Genomic DNA, 24623 nt, shown 5'->3' on the forward strand with positions numbered 1-24623 from the left:
GCACCACAAGCTATACTGTGCTTTTCCTTCCTACCTTGACTTCTCCCATCACAGCTGCATCACATTTTTGCAGAAAGAGCAGATGCAACTACTGGTAATTTGGAGAAAGGTATGAAACCTTGTATGCTTTGTACGATTACAGGAATCTTCTCAGTTGCCACCTGAGTTAACCTTCAGCGCTTCGATCGCTACTAAATCCTCATCCTTAATACCATATTTAAGATGTCATGAATGGTTGGGGAATTTTGTTGGAGAGAATAGGCACATTGTTAAAAAAAACAAAAACAAAAAAACCCCAAAAAACACATTTTATTATGTTTTTATTTTTATCTAACTCAGTTTTGGAAGGATATTGTTGAAGATCATGAAGTGCGTGACCTCATTTCTGACAGAAACCGATCTCAAGGTGAGTCACTTATAATAAAATTACTAGAACTCTTTTTGGTAATGAAAAATGTACAAATAAGGTTGCTATTTTATTTTACAGATGATACTTCAGAAGAAAGCATTTGGAATTTCTTATTTCATCCACCTCGGAAGCTGGGCATTAATGATATTGAAGGACAGAGGGTTCTACAAATAGCAGTGATTTTGCGAAATCTTTCTTTTGAAGAGGGAAATGTTAAACTTTTGGCAGCTAATCGTACATGTCTTCGTTTCTTGTTACTCTCTGCTCATAGTCATTTTATTTCTCTAAGACAGTTGGGACTTGACACATTAGGAAATATTGCAGCAGAGGTAAGGAACTATATGCTGGCATAATTAAATTAGCTTTTGAATAAGTCATCCTTTAATAATATCTATTGTGGTCCATCATTGTTTAAAATGTGGTCAGTATGGTCTTGAATGTGGTACATTTGAAGGGGAGCACTCAAGCTGCAATAATATAAACCTCATTATTGACAGTTGTAAATTCTTTGCTGGCTGGTCACTACATTTTTAGTCAGATGAGTTGGGCATTCTTATACTGAAGAAGAGTTTTCTATAGTTGCTAAAGGCAACTATTCAACCATTTTCTGAAGCTGTGACAGTCTTGTCTATTCTCCCTGCCTGTGCAAAATAAGATAAGTAAACTGATTGCTGTTGCCAGTACAAAATGGACGTAAACATTGACAGTAAGACCTTTTAACAAGGCATGTGTGAATTTCATTGAATAATGAGGTTTATTCTGGAGTTTATATAATCATACTGGACTATTGTTTAATCAGAAAGGAGAGTGAGAAATGTTCCAAAACTCATTTTATGTGACCGAGACAATTTTTAAGAAGAGAAATACAGCAGTTATTTTTTTAAACAAAATCATTGCAAATGAGCAATTACCATAGGAGGTTGGGATTTTGAAAACAGCATTTGTTTTAAAAATCAGCCTCTCTTCTTTGTATTTTAAAAGTGGTGGTGTATTAAGAACCTGGCTTCTAATGTTACTGCATGAAAGTAAGTCTAAGTGAGAAAGGAGTTCAGAAAAGCCTGATTTTCTTTAAATATGCCACTAAGGGTCTGAGAGAGAATTATTCTGATGTGTATGAATAGTCAAAGCGATCAAATTGACCAAACCAGGAGAACTCCATAAACAGGAATTTCACAAAGTGGGAAATGGGCCAAATTCCTAGGATAATAGATGAATAGCACAAAATTTAGGAAGGCCAAAATACAAACCTGGATGCACCTAATAAGAGACCTAGAGTGTAATAGAAGAACATTCTATAAATGCATGAACAGTAAGAGGAACACCCAAGGAAAGCATTTATTACCTGAGGTGGGAAGACTAATAATAGATGATATGTATATGATATGATAGAGGTATTTAATATCTTTTCTGACTTAGGTTTTTAAAACAAAGGTGACTGGATAACTAAAACACTTTTTATTAGTGATGAAAAGTTGAGCAAGAGATGTAGGTAGACAGACTGGATGAACTGCATGTTCTTTATCTGCTGTCATGTTCTATGTTTAAAGGAAGTAATGCCAGAATTGAGAGCGAGCAAACTGAATTCTTAGTTACATTAGATTCAAATTATAAGCCTCCTGATAACTTATATTCAAGGGTTCTTCAAGATTTGGCTAAAGGTATGCAGAGCCATTCACAGTTGCCTTCAACTGCTCATTAAGAACAGGTAAGATCCCAGAAAACTAGGAACAGACAAATGTGTACAATTTTGAAGCTGTAAATCCTTCCTATGAGGAAATAACTATTTTTTTGAACAAAGTTCTGCATAGAATAGAAAAATAAATAGATACATATTTAAATGGATGAGTAGGTTGACTCTTGAAAAAGGGATAGAGTAATGCCTAAGGTAATGGGTGAGGAACCAGCAGACCTGGGTTCAAATCTGCTTCTCTTTATGACTACTGTGACCTTGCCTTTATAACCCATTTAGATTATATGCTCTTTTAGGGAAGAAGTTCATACCTGAATGAAATTTGTTATATAGCACACTGATTTAGGGGCATTATGAAAATGCAAAAATTAAATCAGATCAGTTGACTAAAATACCTAGCAACATAGTAGAACAAATCATTTTGTAAGCACTTAGATGATAAGGACTCAAGAAACAACCAAGGTTTTTTGACACGGAATCATTTAAAGCAGCTTAATTTTCCTTTGTGACAAGGTAATAGTCTTGTCGTTAAGGAAGAAGCTATAGATGTGATATATAGTGCTAAGAAAAAGTTTGTGAACCTAGAATGGTCTATATTTTAGAACAATTTATACTCAAACAATTAGATCCTAATCTAAACCTTGATAAGAGAGATAATACCATTAAATAATGCAGACAAATAGGATATATTTTTTATTATTTATTCAACAAAAGGATTCAACAGTAAGTATCCTTGTGTAAAAAAAAAAAAAAAAGTAAGCCACCTTTAATTCAGTAACTGGTGGCAACTCCTTGAGCAGCAATTACTTCAGCTAAATATTTCCTATAATTGTTGATCAGCCTCCCTCGTTGCCCTTGTGAATTGGTCCATTGTTCCACACAGAACTGTTTTAATTCTAACATTTGAAGGCTTCCTTGCATGAGCAGCTTGCTTCAGGAATTGACACAACATTTCAGTTAGGCTTAAGCCAGGACTTTGACTTGGCCAATCCAAAACACAAAATCTCTTCTTCAGTGATTCTGTATTGGATTTACTTGAATATTTAGGGTTGTTGTCTTGCTACATGACCTATTTTTGGTCAGCTTCAGCTCACGAATAGATGGCCTGACATTCCTCTCTCGACTTTTCTCATATAAAGCACAATTCAATGTTCTATCAGTGATGACAATCTCTCCAGGTCCTGATATAGCAATGCAGCCCCTCACCATAATGCCTTTACCACTATCCTTGACAGACGGGATGAGATTCTTACTTTGGAAGATATTGTTTGGTTTTCACCAAACAAAACGTTTGTTATTGTGACTGAAAAGTTCCATTTTTGACTCTATCCAGAGGACATAATTCCAGAATTCTTGTGGGTCATCCATATGCTCTTTGGCGAACCAGAGGTGAGCAGTGTTTTTTTTCTAGCTATCCTCCCATGACCACCATTCACTTTAAATTTTTTCCTGATGGCACATGAACCCTTACATATGTTGAGCGAGAGAGGCCTCCAGGTCTTTATTAGTCTGGGGTTTTTTTTGTTTATTTTTGTGACTTTTATGAATGATCTTCTGGTTTGCTTTTGGGGTGATCGTGGTAGGATGACTGTTCCTGGGTAGAGACGTTACAGTTTTCAACTTTTTCCATTTTAAATTGCCTGAAACTGGATGAACATCTAATTTTTTATAAATGGTCTTGTAACCCTCTCAGAGGACCCTCTGAAATTTCTTTTGATTGTGACATGTTTCCTCTCTTATAGTGAAGACCATACTCAAAACCTTTTGGACCTTTATGAAGGTCAGGATTCCCAAACTTATTCTTGCAGAAATAGTCAGTTAACTCAGTGAACTACTACACTACTGACAAACTGATGAAGTAAGAGACCACCATAAAACAGCTAATCACCAACTTATTTTCAGGTCTCTTGAGTGTATTGTGCAAATTTCTTATTTAAATGTGCAATCACCAACCACAAAAGTCATATGAGTAAAAATACTTATCTCACTATGAGGCATCAGATCCAGACTCGACACAGATCCTGTGTTTTGCTAAACTGCTTCAGGGGAATTAGTCTTTGCTCTGGCTGATGTGCAGCAAAGTGAGAGAAGTATTTTTATTCATGTCTTTTGTAGTTGGTGTATGAACATAAGGACTTTCTTTAAATAAAAAATTTGCACAATTTACTTAGAGATCTATGATCATACTTCTGAGCTTATTGAGCATGAAAACAAGCTGGTATATAACTCTCTATTATAATGGTTTCTTCATCAGTGTGTGTCAATAATGTGGTAATTCATTTGGTTTACTTGCTACCCAGTTATTTAAATCCCTGACTCTAATTAGGCAATTATCTATGTTAAAGAAATTAGGTGTTTACACACTATTTCACACAACACACACACTCTCACACACACACTTATTCTGAGTTAGTCTTATTGTTTCTACGTTGTACATCATTGTATCTCAAGTAATACAAAATCACTTAATTTATACTCTTTGTATTGCATAAGAAAAGACTGGTTTCAATAAGCAAGGATATCATGGTAAGGAACTTCTAATTCTTATACTGGGGGTCCACAAACTTTTTCTCAATGCTGTATCTCAATGTCAGGCTTTTGCATGTCTCACATGATAACACTTGAAAACAAGCTAGAAAAATGCTACTTTTAGACAGTTGCATAGCTGTTTGGAAAAACATATCCCAGGACAAGCAGGATGTAGTCCTCACATATGGGTGACATCACTGGATGGAGCCCTATCACGGAAAACTTTCTGTCAAAGTTTCTAGGAACTTTTGACTGGCACAGTGAGCCTACTGAGCATGCCCAGCATGCCATTATCCCTTGAGCCACAGGGGTTTCCCTTCAGTCTCTTTTTTTCCACGCTGCAATTTGCCTCGCGGTTAGGAGCTCTGTGTGATTCCTCACACAATTTTCCTCACGGAAAAAAAATTAACAATTCTTCAGAAAAATATCCCCTCATAGGGGTCTCCCATTTAAATTCATTTTTCTCCTTTTCGGTGAATAAAACACTTAATTTTGCAGTTGAAGCCGTCGACGGCTGTTAGGCCTCAACCTTTTGTCATCATGGCAATGGGGTTTAGAAAGTGCCCAAAGTGCCCTCGTACTCTCGTACTATGTCGATAACCGACCCCCATGATGAGTGCGTCTTATGCCTTGGCACTGCACATGATGTTTCTTCTTGTCCTAAATGCGCCGAAATGACAGCGAAAGGTAGACGGGCTCGCCTGGAAAAAAATGGAAACTCTGTTTAAACTACAGTTAATTCCATCTACGTCTACACAATCTTCACCAGCAGGGGTACCCAAAAAAGTGATAATAAAGATCCGCCGGGTACATGAAGGCAGTGGTGACCACCTGTCTCCGACACCATCAAATTAATTGACAAAATCTACCTCGGCGCTGGGGAAAGACCAGGCCAAGCACCATGAAAAACATAGACACCGGCACCGAAAGGAATCCATACCCGGTGCCGGCACTGATTCCGGAGCGGCTTCGGTGGCCATCAAGCCGCCCCCAAAGAGGACAAGGTTAGAGGAGCCGACTATGCCCTCGACACCAGAACGTCCACGGCGATTCCCACTGATATCGGTGCCAGGTACTGCACCCCCACTGGGATCTGTGGAGGAGCCAGTTCCGCCGAGTCTGCCACCCCCTGTAGCTGCTCTGTCCTCATCAGCTATACGGGAGGAACTGGATGGATTTATCCACCAGGCAGTCATTGATGCCCTCCGGAAACTACATTCACCGGTGCCGGCCCCCATACCAATACCGATGCCGGAGCTATCGATGTTCGTTCCATTACTTACCAAACTCAATGCATTGATCAGTGCCCTACCACACAACCTGGGCCACCAATGCCAAAGGAACCGACACAACCTCCGAAAGATCCGATACCCATTTCCAGGACATCGGATGAAGAAGGCACTGACTCTGATCCACAGTCACCAATGCCTCAACCGATGCTGGGACCATCAGGACTCTCGGGGACCGAGTCATCCACGTTTTTCCTCTGTGCCATCGGTGCCACAACCATTACCATCGATGCCACCAAAGCATCAGCCAAAACCATCGAAGGATCCATTGATGACTTTACATCCTTCAATGCCATTCTTCATTCCTCCTTCAAGTCCTCAACAACACACCTTTTCAGATACCTGGGATGATGTAGATACTGATTCTTGTATAGAAGATATCTTGTCAGAACCCTCTCCACCAGAGGAAAGGAGAAAGTCACCACCTGAAGACCTCTCCTTTTCAAATTTCATAAGGGAAATGTCAGAAACAATCCCCTTTCAACTAGTAACAGAGGAAGATACGAGGCATAGGACATTGGAAGTACTCCAATTCGTTGATGCTTCAAAAGAAATAGTGGCTATAACCAGTACACGAATTACTGGTAGACCTGCAGCATCGACTTTGGGAACATCCCTGCACTGTTCCTCCAGTGAACAGAAGAACAGATGCTACTTATTTGGTACAGCATATACCTGGTTTCCAAAAACCTCAACTCCCACATCAGTCTGTTTGTTTGTTTGTTTATTTATTTAGTGCTTTTTTATACCGACGTTCGTTTGCCAGCACAAAAGAAATCAAGGAGGATTCGTACACATTCATCAACACCACCTGGCAAAGAGCAAACGTTTTTGGACAATTTAGGATGCAAAATGTTTCAAGGCTCCATGCTCTTCTCAAGAATTGCCTCATATCAGCTGTACATGATGCAATACCAAAGAAATCTGTGGAAACAGATTCAGGAACTAGCAGAAAATCTTCCACAACATCATCAGGACACCCTCAATACTGTCATACATAAAGGCCTTGATGCTGGGAAGCACGAGGTACGTGCGGCCTACGATTCGTTCGAAAAAGCCTCCAGAATGGCAGCAACCGGCATCAGTGCCAGAAGATGGGCATGGTTGAAAGCATCAGACCTCAGGCCTGAGGTCCAAGATAGACTGGCTGACTTACCTTGCACTGGCGAAAACTTATTTGAAGATAAAGTGCAAGATGCAGTTGTGCAACTTAAAGATCACAATGAAACGCTGTGTCAACTGTCCACAATCACTACAGAAGCCCCTTCTTCTGCAAGACGCTCATCTAGAAAGGATAATAACAAAACATTCTACCAACCGTGCAGGTATTATCCACCTGCTCCTCGTGGAAGAACAACTAGGCCACCTCAAAGAGGACATCCTAGGCAACCAAAAACATCCAGGCCTCAGCCTCCCCCTGAAACAGGTCAAGCATCTGGTTTTTGAAGAACTCCCAGAGAACAGCAGCCTTTCCAGAAATCCAAATCAAAATTTACCAGTAGGAGGCCGGGTTCATCATTTTCTACCCAATTGGATACACATCACCACAGATCAATGGGTACTTTCTATTATAACACAAGGTTACCGTCTAAACTTTCTCACAGTACCCAGACATTCCCCACCCAACTTACTGTGTATACGCAAAGATCACACAACTCTTCTAGAGTCAGAATTATCCACCCTACTGGGAGCCAGGGTCATGGAACCTGTTCCCCGACCTCAGCAGGGCATAGGATTCTACTCCCGCTATTTTCTCATTTCAAAGAAAACAGGAGGCTTCCGCCCCATCTTAGACCTCCTCAATCTCAACAAATTTCTACGGAAAGAAAAATTCAGAATGGTGTCCTTAGGCACCATGCTTCCACTTTTACAAACAGGAGATTGGTTCTGTTCTCTGGATCTTCAAGATGCTTATGCTCAAATGCTCACATTCCAATATTCCTACCTCACCGCAAGAACCTGCGCTTTCTAGTGGGAAATCAACATTTTCAATACCGGGTCCTGCCTTTCGGACTTCCTTCGGCACCCCGTGTCTTTACAAAGTGCCTAGCAGTAGCGGCAGCCCATCTACGCAAGAAGCACATACACGTCTTTCCTTACCTGGACGACTGGCTGATCAAGAGCCAATCCAAGCAAAGACCTCTCAATGCTCTCAATCTCACTATTAATCTGCTTCACTCATTGGGATTTCTCATCAACTACCAAAAATCCCAACTGACTCCATCTCTCCTCCTACAGTTCATCGGAGCAGAGTTGGATATCACCGTAGCAAAGGCCTTCCTGCCCAACGACCGAGCAGACACTCTACAGACTAGCTACTTCTCTGCGTGCAAAGAAAACAGCTTCAGCCCATGAATTCCTTACACTGCTGGGCCACATGGCTTCCACGGTCCACGTCACTCCTATGGCCAGGCTGGCCAAGAGAATAACGCAATGGACTTTGAGATCACAGTGGCTCCAAGCCATTCAACCACTGTCATCTCCAATTCAAATAACCCACCAGTTTATCTCTTCTCTGGTGGACGAACACGAACAACTTGCTAACAGGCCTACCCTTCCAGCAACCAGTTTCGCAAGCAACTTTAATCACAGATGCATCCACCTTAGGTTGGGGAGCTCATGTGGACAATTTTCAGACTCAAGGTACTTGGACAAAGCTCGAAGCATCATTTCAAATCAACTTCCTGGAGCTTCAAGCTATACGTTATGCTCTTTATGCATTCAAGGACTGCCTTTCACACAAGACTGTTCTAATACAAACAGACAACACAGTTGCCATGTGGTACCTGAACAAACAAGGAGGCACGGGCTCTTATCTCCTCTGCCAAGAAGCTGTGCAGATTTGGGACTGGGCCCTAACACATTCCATGTTTCTCCAGGCCACTTATCTAGCAGGTATACACAACATAGTTGCTGATCGCCTCAGCCATCAGTTCCATCCCCATGAGTGGTCCCTGGATTCTGTGGTAGCGACCAGAATCTTCCAATGCTGGGGTCAACCAACAATAGACCACTTTGCATCCAAACTGAATCATAAAGTGGACAGATTCTGCTTCCTGCACAAGCAGCAAAACCAGTTAGCCATGGACGCTTTTGTTCACCCTGGAACTCAGGCTTCCTGTACGCGTATCCTCTGATACCGCTGATAGCCAAAACTCTCGTGAAGCTACAGCAGGACAAAGGGTCAGTGATACTCATAGCCCCATACTGGCCTCGACAAGTGTGGTTTCCCTTACTTCTCGACCTCTCGATCATAGAACCAATTCGCCTGGGCACATCGCCTGCTCTCATAACTCAGAACCAAGGCAAGTTACGCCATCCAAACCTTCAGACCGTATCCCTCACAGCTTGGATGTTGAAAGCTTGATCCTCCAACCACTCAACATTTCAACTAATGTCTTTCAAGTGCTTGTAGCTTCACGAAAGCCTTCCACACGAAAATCATATCGTTCTAAGTGGAATAGATTTACCAGATAGTGCACACAAAAATATATAAACCCTTTTTCCTGCCTCACTCCATCTTTATTAGACTATCTTTGGCACCTTTCAGACTCTGATCTCCAGACCTCTTCAGTGAGGGTACACCTGAGTGCCATCTCAGGGTACCACAAGGGAATAGGGGTTGCCCCAGTAACAGCGCAGTCCCTTGTGAGTAGATTTATGAGGGGTCTATTACAACTTAAGCCCCCTTTACGGCCACTAGTCGCTGAATGGGACCTAAATGTAGTACTAACAAGGCTCATGCGTTCTTCTTCTGAACCTATAGATTCCTGCGATGTAAAATTTCTTACATGGAAGGTCCTCTTCCTAGTAGCCATTACTTCTGCTAGAAGAGTTAGTGAGTTACAAGCACTTGTAACATACTCACCCTATACAAGGTTCCTACATGACCGAGTGGTTCTCTGTACTCACCCTAAATTCCTTCCCAAGGTGGTTACTGACTTTCACTTGAATCAGTCTATAGTCTTGCCCACATTTTTCTCAAAGCCTCAAAAACTCTCACCAGGGCGAGAGAGTTTTACACACCATGGACTGTAAACGTGCACTTGCATTTTACCTAGACCGCACTGCAGTCCATAGGAAATCCAACCAACTCTTTGTTTCTTTTGATAAAAACAAACTGGGAGTTGCAGTGGGCAAACAAACTCTCTCCAGTTGGCTGGAAGACTGTATTGAATTCTGCTATAACAAAGCAGGCCTTCGTCTCCAAGCACGAGTAAAAGCGCATTCAGTGAGAGCAATGGCAACCTCAGTAGCACACTATCGTTCAGTTCCGATTGCTGACATTTGTAAAGCTGCAACATGGAGCCCATTACTGCTTGGACAAGGAAGGACAACAAGATTCAGCCTTTGGACAATCTGTCTTAAAGAACTTATTTTCAGTATAGTCCCAACTCCTTCTACATCCAACCTGCTGTGATTTCAGGCTGCCTCATTTTTTCCAACAGTACACCAGTTGTGCCTGTTGCACAAGTTGTACGCTGTTGGACCAAAACAAATATGATTCAGCCTGTAGCTTGCTAATCACCCATATGTGAAGACTACCATCTTGCTTGTCCTGGGATAAAGCAGAGTTGCTTACCTGTAACAAGTGTTATCCCAGGACAGCAGGATGTAGTCCTCACTAAACCTACCCGCCACCCCATGGAGTTGGGTCTGAAACGTTTTATTATTTTATTTTTCGCTCACACTTATTGTTACAAATGAGACTGAAGGGAGACCCCTGTGGCTTGAGGGATAATGGCACGCTGGACATGCTCAGTAGGCTCACTGTGCCAGTAAAAAGTTTCTAGAAACTTTGACAGAAAATTTTCCGTGCTAGGGCTCCGTCTGGTGATGTCACCCATAGGTGAGGACTACATCCTGCTGTCCTGGGATAACACCTGTTACAGGTAAGCAACTCTGCTTTCTGAGTAATAATCAGTGTTTTAATATCAAGTGGGGTTCTATAAAGTTAGTTTTATTAATGTTACAGTTATGGCATAGTGAATAAATTTATAACCTCTGCAAATAATGCCAACTTGGGGGGGGGGGGAGTGTTAAACACCTTGCAGCCAATATTCAGCACTATTTAGCCACATAAGTAGGGACTTATCTGATTAAGTGGCGGCAGCTGAATATCTGGTCCCTTTCAACCACCACCACTTAACCAGATAAGTATTTATCCAGCAAAATAGTTGGATAGGTGGTCAGCAGGATGTGGACAAAATTGGGAGGAGTTACTTATCCATCTAATTTAGCTGGATAAGTGCCGATATGTGGACTTATCCAATTAAGTTAACTTGATAAGTTAGACCTGCTCAATAGCAGGTCTAAAGTAGTTAACCGGATAAGACTTATTCAGATATATTTGTCAGTATAGCCATGCCACTGAATTTCCTCTGTGAGTTAGCTGGATAAGGCTGACTCTCTTAGATTTTTTTTGAACATGTGTCCCCTTATAAGTGTTTATAATATGGTCTTGATAAATAGGAGAAATTGTCAGAATCAAATAGATGGAATTTAGCAAGGAAAAATGCAGCATACTCTTCTTACTATGGAAAGATCAAATCCGTAAATATAAAATTGGGAAAGACTGGATAGCAGTAATACCACAGAAAAGAATCTGGGGTTATATTAGACATGAAACTGAATATAAATAAGCAATGTAGTACTTCTGTGAATTCATGAAAAAGTGGTCTCCATCCTGGAGTATCACATGTAAAATAAATGAAGTAATTCTTCCATTCATGTAATTCTATACATGATAACATTAGTAAGCCTTTTTAACTACTGTGTCCAGGATGTTGAGAAATAGAGATAGCAATAACAAAAGAAAATCTAAATAATATGATCTCTTAGTAAATCTGAAGGAATTTGGTTTATTTAGCCTAGACTGAGTGGTGGCTTGCGAGCAGTATTTAGTTACGTAAAAGTGATTATAAAGAAGACTGTGAAAAATTGTCCTTCATTTCTATTGGGGATAAAGCAAGCAAAAATTGCTTGCTTTAAATTTCAACAGTACAGATTTTAGTTAGACATGGAGGTATTATTCAGCTGCTGGGTAGGTTGCAAAATTAGTCTGGATAATCTGGTCTAGCTAACTTTGGCAGGATATTCAGTGGTGCAGCTGCACCACTGAATATACCCGACTGTCTTAAAGATAACTTTAGGATTACTGTTGATATGTCTCTGGAACGCCCATATGTTATCTGGCTAAAATATAGCTTGATAAGTGGTTGAAATATTTAAAAGTCGCCATTTAGTTGGTTAACTCCCAAGATATCTGGCTAAATGCCACTGAATATGGACCCATATGAAGAACTTGATAAATGCAAAATCAGTACAAGCACAAGTTATAAAGGTAAGTCGTGGCATCTCCTTTATTAGAGGTCTTTAAGAGTAGATTAGTGAAACATCTGTCTTGGATGGTTTAGATAGCTGATCTTGTCTGAAGGATATGCTACAGAATTTCTTAGATCTCTTACTGGGGCTTCCTGACAGATATCTAACAATTTAGTTCATTTGTTTTGTATAGGTTAGCATTTTACTGAAAAATACTAAGATAGTTGTGTTGACAAAACCATAGTTTCAACTAATTTTTAAATGTCTTCATTTTATTTTTAGCTTCAGTTGGATCCTGTTGATTTCAAAGCTACTCATCTAATATTTCATACCATAACAAAATGTCTAATGTCGAGGGATAGATTCTTGAAAATGAGGGGTAAGGTTTTTTGACTGTTCACTAGTACTTTTGTCAGTGTTAGTAGCTTAGTACTTTATTAAAATGAAATATTTGTTTCCAGCCATGGAAATCTTGGGAAATCTGTGTAAAGCTGAAGATAACGGGGTATTAATTTGCGAATATGTGGATCAGGAGTCCTACAGGGAAATAATTTGTCATCTCACTTTACCTGATGTGCTGCTGGTAATCTCTACTCTTGAGGTGCTATACATGCTTACAGAACTGGGAGACGTGACCTGTATGAAAATTGCTAATGTGGACAAGAGCATAGGTAAGATGGAACAAAAACAGAAGCTCACCTTTTTATTTGGATAGAAATAGTTGAGGTAAATCGTGGGATGTGATGTCTTTATAACATAATGGATTGCTTCTAAAATATCTTTAGTCTTCATTATTGGACACTTTTACCTATAGAAATCAGTGTATGTAATTGAGAGTTGTATATTGTAGTTGGGAATAAGGGTTTGAGAGGAGTATCTGAAGTTTATTCCAAGGAAGATAATTAGGAAAATATACTTATTTTAAAAACTCTTTTTACTTTAGGATCCCATTGCCCAGATGGATTAAAATTAATTAAATTTCAAGAGTACCAAAGGGTATAGATGAAAAAAGTGTTTATTTTGAAGACTTAACTCTAAAACTATTTCCAAGTTACTAAAAAGAGAATTTATGGATGGATCACTTTGCCATTTTCTGATGGCCAAACATTTAAGAGAGAACAACCAGAAAAGAACCAATTATGAAATTTGAAGAGATCCTTTATCTGGTGGAGCAGATGTTGGTTGAACATTTTGCAACATGAAAGCAAACTATATAGGCAAAATAAATACCATGTTTATTTGTTTTTTGATTTATTTTAGTAAAAGAAATAGTGAACCATGATAACGCTAATGAGTAAAAAACAACAGTTAAAAAAAAAATTAGTGGAATAAACAAATCATTTAAACTGTCATTGAAAAATGTCCCCTTAACAGTGATAGACTCATTTTCATAAAAAGTGAAAATAGGTTGATTCTCTGCCACCGGTGAATATCAGCTTTGTGAAAATTGTATTTATATTTAATATTTTAGATATGTTAGTATGCCTGGTTTCTACGGACCTCCAGATGTTTGGACCTGATGCACTTACAGCAGTGAAACTAATTGAACATCAAAGTTCCAACCATCAAGTAGTCTCAGAAGTTAGAGCACAGGCAGTGGAGCACGTTCCTACACAGGTCCATGGTGCACCTGTCCCAGGTTAGTTATATTACTGCAAATTAATGGGTATAATGCATATATGGATGTGAGAAATCTTATGTGAAATTCAGGTCATATAATTTAAACATATTACATCGGAGCTGAATGTTTTTGCACAAATTTTGATGGAATACATTAAAACTGACAGCCCATGACAAACATTTTAAAATGTATCCGTTATAAAAGTTGGCCCAAAATGATTCAAAGCAGCAGCTGTCATGTGAAAAACTTAATCAACATCAGTTGCCTAATCCACCTAGTGCTATGTTTTGTTTTGTTGGTTTTTTAAATATATTTTCTCCAAGGACAAGAAGGGGTGACTAGTTATACATCCAACAGCACTAACATGAAACATCTCCAGGGCCTTCTAGAAAAGCTTGGAATAGCTTTTCTGAGCATGTGTGGAATTTCTCATGCAGCCATCACCTTTCAGAACCCCTTGGTCTCTCTTACCGTAAACTTCATTTTTTCATGATTTAGCTATGATGATTGGGCTTTTTTCAACTCCTGCCTCATATTTAGGCAGGATTCTTCAGCACCTCTTAAATGTGTGTTTTGTTTTGTTTTTAATGCAGCTGCTTGATCCATAATTTATTTCCTTGATGCAATCTTCTTTGGTGGCCGTGGCTACCCTTGTCATGTAAAAATGTCTTTTGATTTTCTTTGTCTATTTTTCTAGCTATGACTGAGAAGTTCAGTGATTTTAAATGTTGCCCCTGTTGCAGTTGCAAGATGTCCATCACAAGATCTGCTTGCGTTGCTTGGGCTATAACACAATATCTACAGTTGTGGCATCTGCTCAAAGATGTTACCTAGGACTGCCAAGTTCCACAAATTTAAATTGCACAACATATTCTCTACAAAGAAAAAAATGAGTTTTCCATCACTGGCACTGAAGACATCTGTTCTGAAGAACGCAGGAGCTGTACCAACTGCTAATGATCAATCAGCACCCTTATTGGAGCCAAGATTGAAATGTAGGCCCAGGAACAGGGAACCCTCCTGTAGCATAAGATAAGGCTTCCTCTGGATCAAACTTGAATCCAAAGCGGGTTAGAACCAAACATCAGATGAAGGCGCCAAAGCCTTGACACTATTCTCCTTTTTAGATCGAGAATAAGGAGATTGTGGCACATGCTATATGCACTCTCAAGTGGCCACAGCCTCCCAGATTACTACTCAGTTGCAGTAGTGTCCGCGGATCTAAACCACAGCCGTTAGTATATCAATTTTGGCCATCCAGAAGTACCTGTTGTCTCCTGCTGAGATTTTTCTAATTCTCCTAGGACAAGCAGGATGGTAGTCCTCACATGTGGGTGATATGATCGGATGGAGTCCGGCATGGAAAACTTTTGTCAAAATTTCTAGAAGTTTTGACCAGCACACTGAGCATGCCCAGCCTGCTGCTATCCACGTGTCCACTCGAGGTCCCCTTTCAGTCACTTCTTTTCTGCAGTGCAGTTGCTTCACGGTTTGTGGAGCTCTCAAACTTTTCTTGTTTTCTCGACAAGTATCGAGTTTTCCCATCTTCCTCGGTCTGGTAGGTTTTTGCTGAATTTTTTCACTTTGTGGTCAATTCCAACCCTCACCTGATGGTGACCGCTGGTCATCGATCGCACACTGTGTGTTTTTTCCTGGTGTCGACAGGTTTTTGTCGTGCCCCGAGTGCCCGTGGACCATGTCCATCAAGGATCCGCATGAGGTTTGCATCCTCTGCCTGCGGGCTTCGCACGAAGTCCATGGGTATCTGTGTGACCAGATGACCCCCAAAGGCCGTCGGGTGCATCTCAATAAGATGGAGAAACTTTTCGGGGCCCCAAAGTTGGGGGCCATCAACCCCAAGAGATCGTGGGGAGCCTCTCGACACGCTCCCCCTTGCTATTTCTCTTGCTAGTACCTCGAAGGATCGTGGGAACGGTGATAAATCCTTGATGATTTCACCACTGTCCCGGACATCGGGATCCTCTGCTTCCTCGGAACTGGGGAAAGACTGGGCCGAGCACAGAGGGAGGTCCCAAAAACATCGCCACCGGTTGCTGTTGGTCCATAGCCCTGGTTCCGGTACGGCACTGGCGGCTGCCGAGCCACCACCAAAGCAACACCAGCCATCAGAGGCCCCATCCTCTGATGCCCCTGGTAGTCCCAGGCATTCCCCACTGATATTTATTTATTTATTTATTTGACGCTTTTATATGCCGGTATTCGTAGGAACATCATATCAGTTTAACATCATACCTGTTCCAGCACTCTCTACCAACATTCACCCCGCCGGCTCCAAATCTGTTCCAGCAGTCATCCATCCAGCAGTCAGTCATCCATCCAGCAGTCATCCATCTCAGAATCCACCCCAGCATTCCTCCAGCGTGATCCAACAGTCAGCCACATCAGCATTTATCAAACCTTCCTCTAGCACCCATCCAGCTCACTCAAATTTTCAACCACCTCCTCTCTGGCACAAAAAGTCTAGAATGACTCCGAGCTTTCCGATTTCAATTCTTCAACACAATCCCTTCACCACAGGAAAAACAACTATGACACACCGAGCCCGCAACCTCAAGACCCTCATCCCAATCACGATCTCACCTCTTACCCAATTACTAGGCCTAACACTTTTCTCCCTAACTTATTCAGTACACAATCACGTTCCAAAAAATCACTAATTCTCAATGACTATCTTCTAGACTCGAACCCGGACATTTGCGCCATAACAGAATCCTGGCTCAAACCGACGGATATAGCAATAATATATCAACTCCCCACCCACCTCTATGACTTCTTCTCCCTTCCTCGTCACAAAAAAAGGGGAGGTGGCATTCTACTGGCAGCTAAAAAGATCTGAGATTCTCCCAACTCCCAGTAAAGTCTGACTCTAAACCAGAAGTAGGACTTTTCAAAACAGCCCAACTTCAAGTCCTCCTCGTCTACGCCCCCCCAGGCCTTCTTGAATCAGATGCGTCCCCCATCGTGGAAATAATTGCAACACACCTGAACCTGAAATCCCCGGTGGTAATTTTAGGAGATTTCAATTTGCACGTCGATAATCCTAATCTCACTACCAACTGCGAGGCTTTTCTCACCGCCCTCTCAGCCATGGGCCTCAAACAGATCGTCAACAAGCCCTCCCACAAAGCTGGCCACACTCTGGACCTCATCTTCGTAAATTTTGGAATCAAATACGCTCCCCCCCCCCCCCAACATGTACCCAGGTCCCGTGGTCAGATCACTCTCTAATCACCGCCACCTTCACTCTTACAGAAATCAGGAAAGCTTTCCCTTCGCAATCTTCATTTCCCTACAGAAGACCCTGCTCTTCCGAGGACCTCAGCATCCAGCTCGTTTCAGAACTCCCACGCATAGACCTCACTGACCCTCTCAGCCATCCTTTCCTGGAACAACATCACGGAGGCAGTAGCTAATAAACTATGTCCTCTTTCAACAAAAAAACTAAACCCCAATTCCTCAATAAGACAACCATGGTTCACCAACGAACTTTGCAAACTCAAACAGAGCCTAAGGCAAAAAGAAAATAGATGGCGTAAGGCCCCCTGCCCCAACACGCTATCCGCCAACAAACTAGCCCTCCATCACTACAGGAACTCTACCTTAAGATCCAAAAGGGACTACTATGCCCACAAGATCCATGACCTTGTCTTCGATGCGAAAGCTCTTTTTGCTTACGTATCTAACCTGACACAAATCAATGCACCAGATATACCCAATGACCAAGCACAATCTAAAGCTGATGAACTGGCTCTCTTCTTCCAAGCCAAAATCTCCAACCTTCTAACACGATTGCCCCCTAGCACCTCCTCTCCTACTAATTCACTTCAGCTACCAAATAAAGGAATCTCCTTCAAATCATTCAAACCTATCTCTGCCTCAGAGATCCACTTATTACTAAAGAAAATGAAACCTTCCTCTCACCCACTTGACCAAATCCCAACAAAGCTTCTCCTGCTAATACCAGACACCATCTCCAAATCACTGGCTGACATCATTAACTGTTCATTATCATGGGAACTCTTTCCAGATGACCTTAAACTAGCCTCTCTCAAACCGCTCCTTAAGAAACCCAATCTAGACCCAAAGGATCCTAACAACTACCGCCCAAACTCCGTTTATAGCCAAAATCATGGAAAAGCTAGTCAACACGCAACTCTCTAACTATATCGAAGACCACAAAATACTATACCCCTCACAATATGGTTTCCGTAAAGCATTAAGCACGGAAACCCTTCTCATATCCCTGACAGACCACATCATCATGGGGCTTGACAAAGGCAAATCCTTCTTACTTATTCTCCTAGATTTTTCCGCTGCTTTTGACACCATTAACCACTCCATCTTCCTCAACCAATTGTCAGACGTAGGAATAACTGGAACTGCTCTTTCCTGGTTCAAAACATTCCTCAACAACAGAGGCTATAAGGTTAAAATATACAATAAAGAATCCCTCCACTACACCTCATCCTTAGGAGTTCCGGAGGGTTCCTCCCTATCCCCCACGCTTTTCAACATATACCTCTGCCCGCTTTGCCAACTCCTAACTTGCTTGAAACTAATGCACTTCATATACGCAGATGATGTGCAAATCCTGATACCCATCAAAGAATCCATCATTAAAACACTGGAATTTTGGGAAGACTGCCTCCGAGAGATCAATCTCCTTCTCGCCAGTTTAAATCTGATACTAAATACAGCTAAAACGGAAATCCTTCTCATCTCCCCAGAAAATAGTATCCTCTCTTTATGTCCATCAACCAACCTACCCACTATTCAAACAAGGGACTTAGGAGTAATAATCGACAACTATCTCAACTTAAAATCCTTCATCAAACAAACGACAATAGACGGCTTTTATAAACTTAACGTCCTGAAAAGAATCAAACCTCTCCTTCATGTGCGAGACTTCCAGAACAGTCCTTCAAGCAGTAATCTTCTCTAAGATAGAGTACTGTAATTCTATCCTACTTGGTCTCCCTTCTGCTTCTATTAAACCTCTTCAGATGCTCCAAAACTCGGCCGCGAGAATACTGACAAACACCAGGAGAAGAGATCACATCTCCCCCATTCTCAAAAACTTACACTGACTGCCAATACACTTCAGAGTCATTCACAAGTCCATCACCATCATCTATAAAGCAATCTATCACCATGCTCCACTCGATCTACAAATCCCTCTCAGACGACATACCTCCACCAGACCCATCAGAGAAGCTTACAGAGGATCATTAATCGTTCCACAAACCAAATCCACACACCATCTAACTTTTAGAGACCGGGCCTTTTCCACAGCCGGTCCCTCGATATGGAATTCTATTCCCTCGGATCTGAGACAAGAACCTTGCCTAATAACTTTTAGAAAAAGACTTAAGACTTGGCTGTTTAAACAAGCCTTCCCAGATCCTAACTAAAGTATAGCAACAAATTCAATGAGACCCTACAATATAATGTAAATAATTAATCTTAAAATTGCTCAGTTCATCTAACTCTCTTTCCTCCCCCTGTTAGATAAACCTTGTTTTAATGTAACTTTACGGTTCTATGCACATGTTCAATGTTCTGTTTTTTACACTCCCTGTTAACTGTAAACCGGCATGATATGATTGTATCACGAATGCCGGTATAGAAAAACTTTAAAATAAATAAATACATGGAAAAACGCAGTACTTGGAACAGGGTGCATGAAACTTGGAGAGGGATGTACGGAGAAACTTGATAAGAAAAGTGGATGTAGAGGATATATATATATATGCAATAGGGAAATAAATATACATATCAACTTAATAATATTAGAAGAAATACATACTATATTACGATAATACAAACAGTACTATGTGCTTTCATTAAGGCAATAATCTAATGCTAATGTAGAATCTGCTATGGGGTGAATTAGGGGGTGAAGAGGAGGGTGGGGTGCTATTCAGGGAATGCCTGTTTGAAGAGCCAGGTCACTGTGCCACCTCAGGGACCCGAGGAGGAGCCGGTGATGCCTTGTCCCCCTCCCTCAGTCCTGGCCACCCCAGACTTTCAGGAGGAGTTGGACTGCAGGGTACAAACCACAGTGCTTAAAGCGCTTTAGAGCATTGAGCCGACAGTGCCACCGGCCCCCATTCTGGTGCTCGAGCCTCCACTGTCGATACTCATACCTCTGCTCGAGTGTCTGGGCGTACTTATAGGGGCCCTTCAAACACCATCAGTGCCCAAGAGGCCTTCGATTCCCCCATCGGCCACCGATGCCCTCCACTGGAGCAATCCCAATTCTCGGGTCCTCCGAGGAGGAAGATACGGCTGGTACTGTGTTCTCCAGGCCACAGTTCCCTGAGCCCTTGCCAGATCCTTCCAGCCTCCCGCAGCCTCCGGTCCCCTTAAAACCGGGGGAACTGTCGATTCCTGCAGTGCCCTCAAGGCCCCTGAAGCCATCGGAACCCAGGGCGGATCCCCCTCATGGACCTCGCCCACGCCACGCTGGTCTTAGTGAGGAGGAGGGGCCCTGTGACCCTTGGGGTGTTGACTCCACAGATTTGTCCTCCAATTACTCGGATGACCCCCTCTTGGAGCCCTCCCCACTAGAGGAATGGTGCAGATCACCCCCTGAGGACCTGTCCTTTTTGGGGTTTGTTAGGGCTATGGCTGAAACCATTCCCTTTCAGCTATTCACAGAGGAGGACGCGTAACATAAGAAGATGGAAGTACTCTAGTTTGTCGATGCTCCTAAGGAGATTGTGGCGGTTCCTATTCATGACATCTTTAAGCATCTCCTCCTCATCATGTGGGAGCACCCCATTTCTATCTCCCCATCAACAGAAAGGCGGATGCCACCTACTTGGTACAGCAAGCCATGGGGTTTGAGAAGGGGCACCTCCCCCACCAGTCGGTGGTCGTGGAGTCCGCTTTAAAAAATAAAAAAAGACCCAGCGCTCCCGCAAATACGTCTTCCCCCCCACCCCCCCCCCCCCCCCCGGGGCTAGAGCATAGCAAGCTTGATGCCCTGGGCAGGAAAGTCTTCCAAAGCGCTATGCTGGTTGCCTGCATTGCCACCTATCAGCTCTACATGACCCAGTACAACCAGAACCTCTGGAAATGGGTCCAAGACTTTGCTGAAAAACTGTCTCAACAACAGCAGGAGGCACTTTTGGGCTTCGTCCTGCTGGGTCTGGAGGCAAGCAAGCATGAGGTGTGTTCACCTATGATGTCTTCAAGACAGCGGCCCACATGGCAGCGGTAGGCATCGGCGCCCAGAGAATGGCCTGGCTCAGAGCTTCCGACCTTTGTCCGGAGATACAGGAACGGCTAGCCAACCTCCCCTGCCCAGGTGAAAACCTCTTCGGGGATAAGGTCCAGGATGCGATAGTGCAGTTGAAGGACCATTATGACACCCTTCAACAGCTTTCCACTGACGCTTCTGATACTCCCCCCTTGGCCAAGAAGTTCTCCAGACTGGGGCCCCGGAAACCCTTTTACAGGCAGAGAAAATATTATCCTCCAACCTCCACTGATCGCACACGTCGCACCAGCTCCAGGGGCGCCACCCTCACCAACAATTACTCCAAGTCTCATCTCTGTCCGTCTCCTCGGCTGGACTTCATTGGAACCAGACTGGATACGGCACAGGCGAGAGCATTGCTGCCCCAGGATCGGTCTCTTGCCCTCTCCTCGCTGGCCATCGTTGTTCGGAACAGCCGGCAAGTATCTGCTCCGTCTGCTAGGCCACATGGCAGCTTCTGTCCATGTGACCTCCTTCGCCCGCCTGTGCATGCGGAGGGCTCAATGGACTTGTGGTCCCAATGGCGACAGGCTTCCCAAGACCACGAGACCCTCATTGTAGTCCCGGACCCTCTACTGGTGTCTCCGTCCTGGTGGGAAAATCTCTGCAACTTGGAAAGGGGGCTGCCCTTCCAAGTTGCTCCGCCTCAGGTGGTCCTAACCACTGATGCCTCTCCTCAGGGCTGGAGAGCCCATCTGAAAGGCATCCACTCGCAGGGTCTCTGGAGTTCCTCCGAAGCCCGGTGTCAAATAAACTTCCTGGAGCTTCGGGCGATCCATTATGCCTTGTGGGCATTCAGAGACCAGTTGTGACACAAGGAAGTCCTCGTTTGGCGGACAACCAAGTTGCGATGTATATTAACAAGCAGGGTGGCACAGGCTTGTTCCTGCTCTGTGTGAGGCAGTGCAAATGTGGACCTGGGCCTGTTGCAGGGGATGGCTCTGCGAGCCACATACCTGCTGGGGCATCTGAATGTGCTGGCGGACTGCTTAAGCTGCTCCTTCCAGCCCCACGAGTGGTTCCTCAACCCGGAGGTAGTGACCAAACTGTTTCATCGGCAGGGCACACTGGATGTGGACTACTTTTGCCTCCCCAAAACCACAAGGTGAGCAAGTTCTGCTCCCTGTGGTCAGGGGGTGGGCATCTGGCCTGCGATGCCTTCTCCCTCCACTAGGGGAGAGGCTTACTCTATGCATAACCTTCTCTACCACTCCTCTTGAAGACATTGTTGAAACTTCAACATGAAAGAGGGACCGTGAAACTTGAGACTCCCATTTGGCCCCGACAGGCCTGCTTCCCGCTCCTGCAGGACCTATCGGTGTGAACCCCCGTCCGCCTGGGGACAGCACCCGACCTCATCTCCCAGAATCAGAGCACCCTGCGTCATCCGAACCTCCGGGCGTGGCGCTGATGGCTTGGATGTTGAGTGCGTATCCTTCAGCCCCTGCGCTCTCGGACTTTGTCTTGCAGGTACTGGTGGCGACTCGGAAGCCTTCCACCAGGAAGTCCTACAGTTTGAAGTGGAAAAGGTTTTCCATCTGGTGTATGGGGCATGACTTGGATCCTTTCTCATGTCCCCTCCCTCGGCTGTTGGACTATCTGTGGTACCTCTTTGTCTGGGCTTCAAACCAGCTCAGTCAGGGTCCACCTCAGCGCTGACATTGCATACCATCGAGGTGTCGCTGGCACACCTGTCTCGGTGCCATTTTTAGCTGGCCTCTTTATGCGAGGCCTCCTCCAGCTGAAGGCCCCCTCTTCAGCCTCCTGTTACGTCCTGGGACCTCAACATTGTCCTGACATGGCTCATGCACTCTCCCTTTGAGCCGCTGCAATCCTTCGATCTGAAGTTCCTCACCTGGAAATATGTTCCTGGTGGCGATTACTTTGGCTCACAAGGTCAGTGAGCTTCAGGCTCTGGTGACTTACCCGCCATACACGAGGTTCTTCTACAATAGTGTAGTCTTACGAATGCATCCTAAGTTTCTGCCCAAGGTAGTAACTAACTCAATCAGTCCATTGTTTTACCCACCTTCTTTCCGAGCCTCATTCCCACCCGGGGGAACGGGCTCTTTATACCTTGGACTGCGAACGGGCCTTAGCTTTCTACCTAGATCATACAGCCAGCCACAGGCAGTCCACCCAGCTGTTCGTATCCTTTGATCCCAACTGCCTGGGAGTGGCAGTGGGTAAACAGACCTTGTCAAACTGGCTGGCGAATTGTATTGCCTTTTGCTATGAGCATGCAGGCCTCCCACTAGCCAGCAGAGTAAAGGGCTCACTCTGTGCGGGCTATGTCAGTGGCTCATTTGCGTGCAGTCCCCATCGTCAGAATTTGCTGATCTGTAACCTGGAGTTCCCTTCATGCATTTGTGGCTCACTACTGCTTAAACAAGGACGGGCGTCAGGAAGTGCTTTCGGGCAATCTGTCCTGCGCAACCTGTTCAGACCTGAGCCCAGCTCTTCATGTTCATGCTTCTGTGGGAACCAGACAGTTCTCTGCCAACCTACAGCATCGCACTTGTTGTGCGTGTTGGCACCTTGTTTGATCACAGTTGGTCTTTTCTGTTAATTCTGACGGTAGGGAGCTTGGTACTCACCCATATGTGAGGACTACCATCCTGCTTGTCCTAGGAGAAAGTGCAGTTGCTTAGCTGTAACAGGTATTCTCCTAGATCAGCAGGATGTTAGTCCTCAGGAATTCCACCCATCTCCCCATGGAGTTGGGTTCTCCCTCCAGTTGTGTTTTATTTTTTCGCTTGTATTTTTCTTCTATGTTACGAGACCGAAGAGGGACCTCGCGTGGACGCACGGATAGCCACAGGCTGGGCATGCTCAGTGTGCTGGTCAAAGATTCTAGAAACTTTGACAAAAGTTTACTGTGCCAGGCTCCATCTGATGATGTCACCCACATGTGAGGACTAATATCCTGCTGTCCTAGAAGACCACCTGTTACAGGTAAGCAACTGCACTTTTTAGCCTATGCATTTTTTGAGAGAGAACTGGAAAGAAGAATTCTCAAGGCTTTCAGTTGGCATCACAAGCAAGTTGATGTGCTGGCATTGAGCATCTCTGCACTGTCTTTGTTGCCCATTGAACCAGTCCTTCATCCTTCAACATGGCACTGATGGTTTGGCATCAAAATCAGTAATCTCAGCACTGAAGACTGGGCATTGGTGCCATCCATGCCATGTCAACGCCAAACAGCTTCAGAGATGGAAACCTCTCCAGCTGTTAAGCTACCTTCAGACCAAGGAGTTATATCATAAGACTACTGAAACTGTGGCTTGAGGACCATTGCCATCTTTGACTATAGCTCAGTTTATAATGCTGAGTCTGAAGAGTTCTGGTATCTAGCTTGTTTATCTGAAGAATTTTATTCTGAAAAGGAATATTATCCTGATCTCCCTTCTGACCGCTTTCCTCCACAGGTGAGTAATAAGTCTCTCCTGCATACCTGTCTTTCCCAGTTTTTGTGC

At 43.5% G+C, this 24623-nt stretch overlaps 1 protein-coding gene across 1 annotated transcript in view; it reads left to right on the forward strand.

The window, feature by feature from the left end:
* The window catches only part of ARID2 (AT-rich interaction domain 2), a 736417-nt gene that overhangs the window by 302393 nt on the left and 409401 nt on the right, over window positions 1-24623 (forward strand). Inside the window, exons 7-11 of the mRNA XM_029615213.1 lie at window positions 340-406; window positions 488-738; window positions 12524-12620; window positions 12703-12912; window positions 13713-13880. Coding sequence (XP_029471073.1) covers window positions 340-406; window positions 488-738; window positions 12524-12620; window positions 12703-12912; window positions 13713-13880 — 793 coding nt within the window. The remainder of the gene's footprint in view (window positions 1-339; window positions 407-487; window positions 739-12523; window positions 12621-12702; window positions 12913-13712; window positions 13881-24623) is intronic.

The sequence above is a fragment of the Rhinatrema bivittatum genome, chromosome 9 (genome assembly GCF_901001135.1).
Source record: "Rhinatrema bivittatum chromosome 9, aRhiBiv1.1, whole genome shotgun sequence".
NCBI lineage: Eukaryota > Metazoa > Chordata > Amphibia > Gymnophiona > Rhinatrematidae > Rhinatrema > Rhinatrema bivittatum.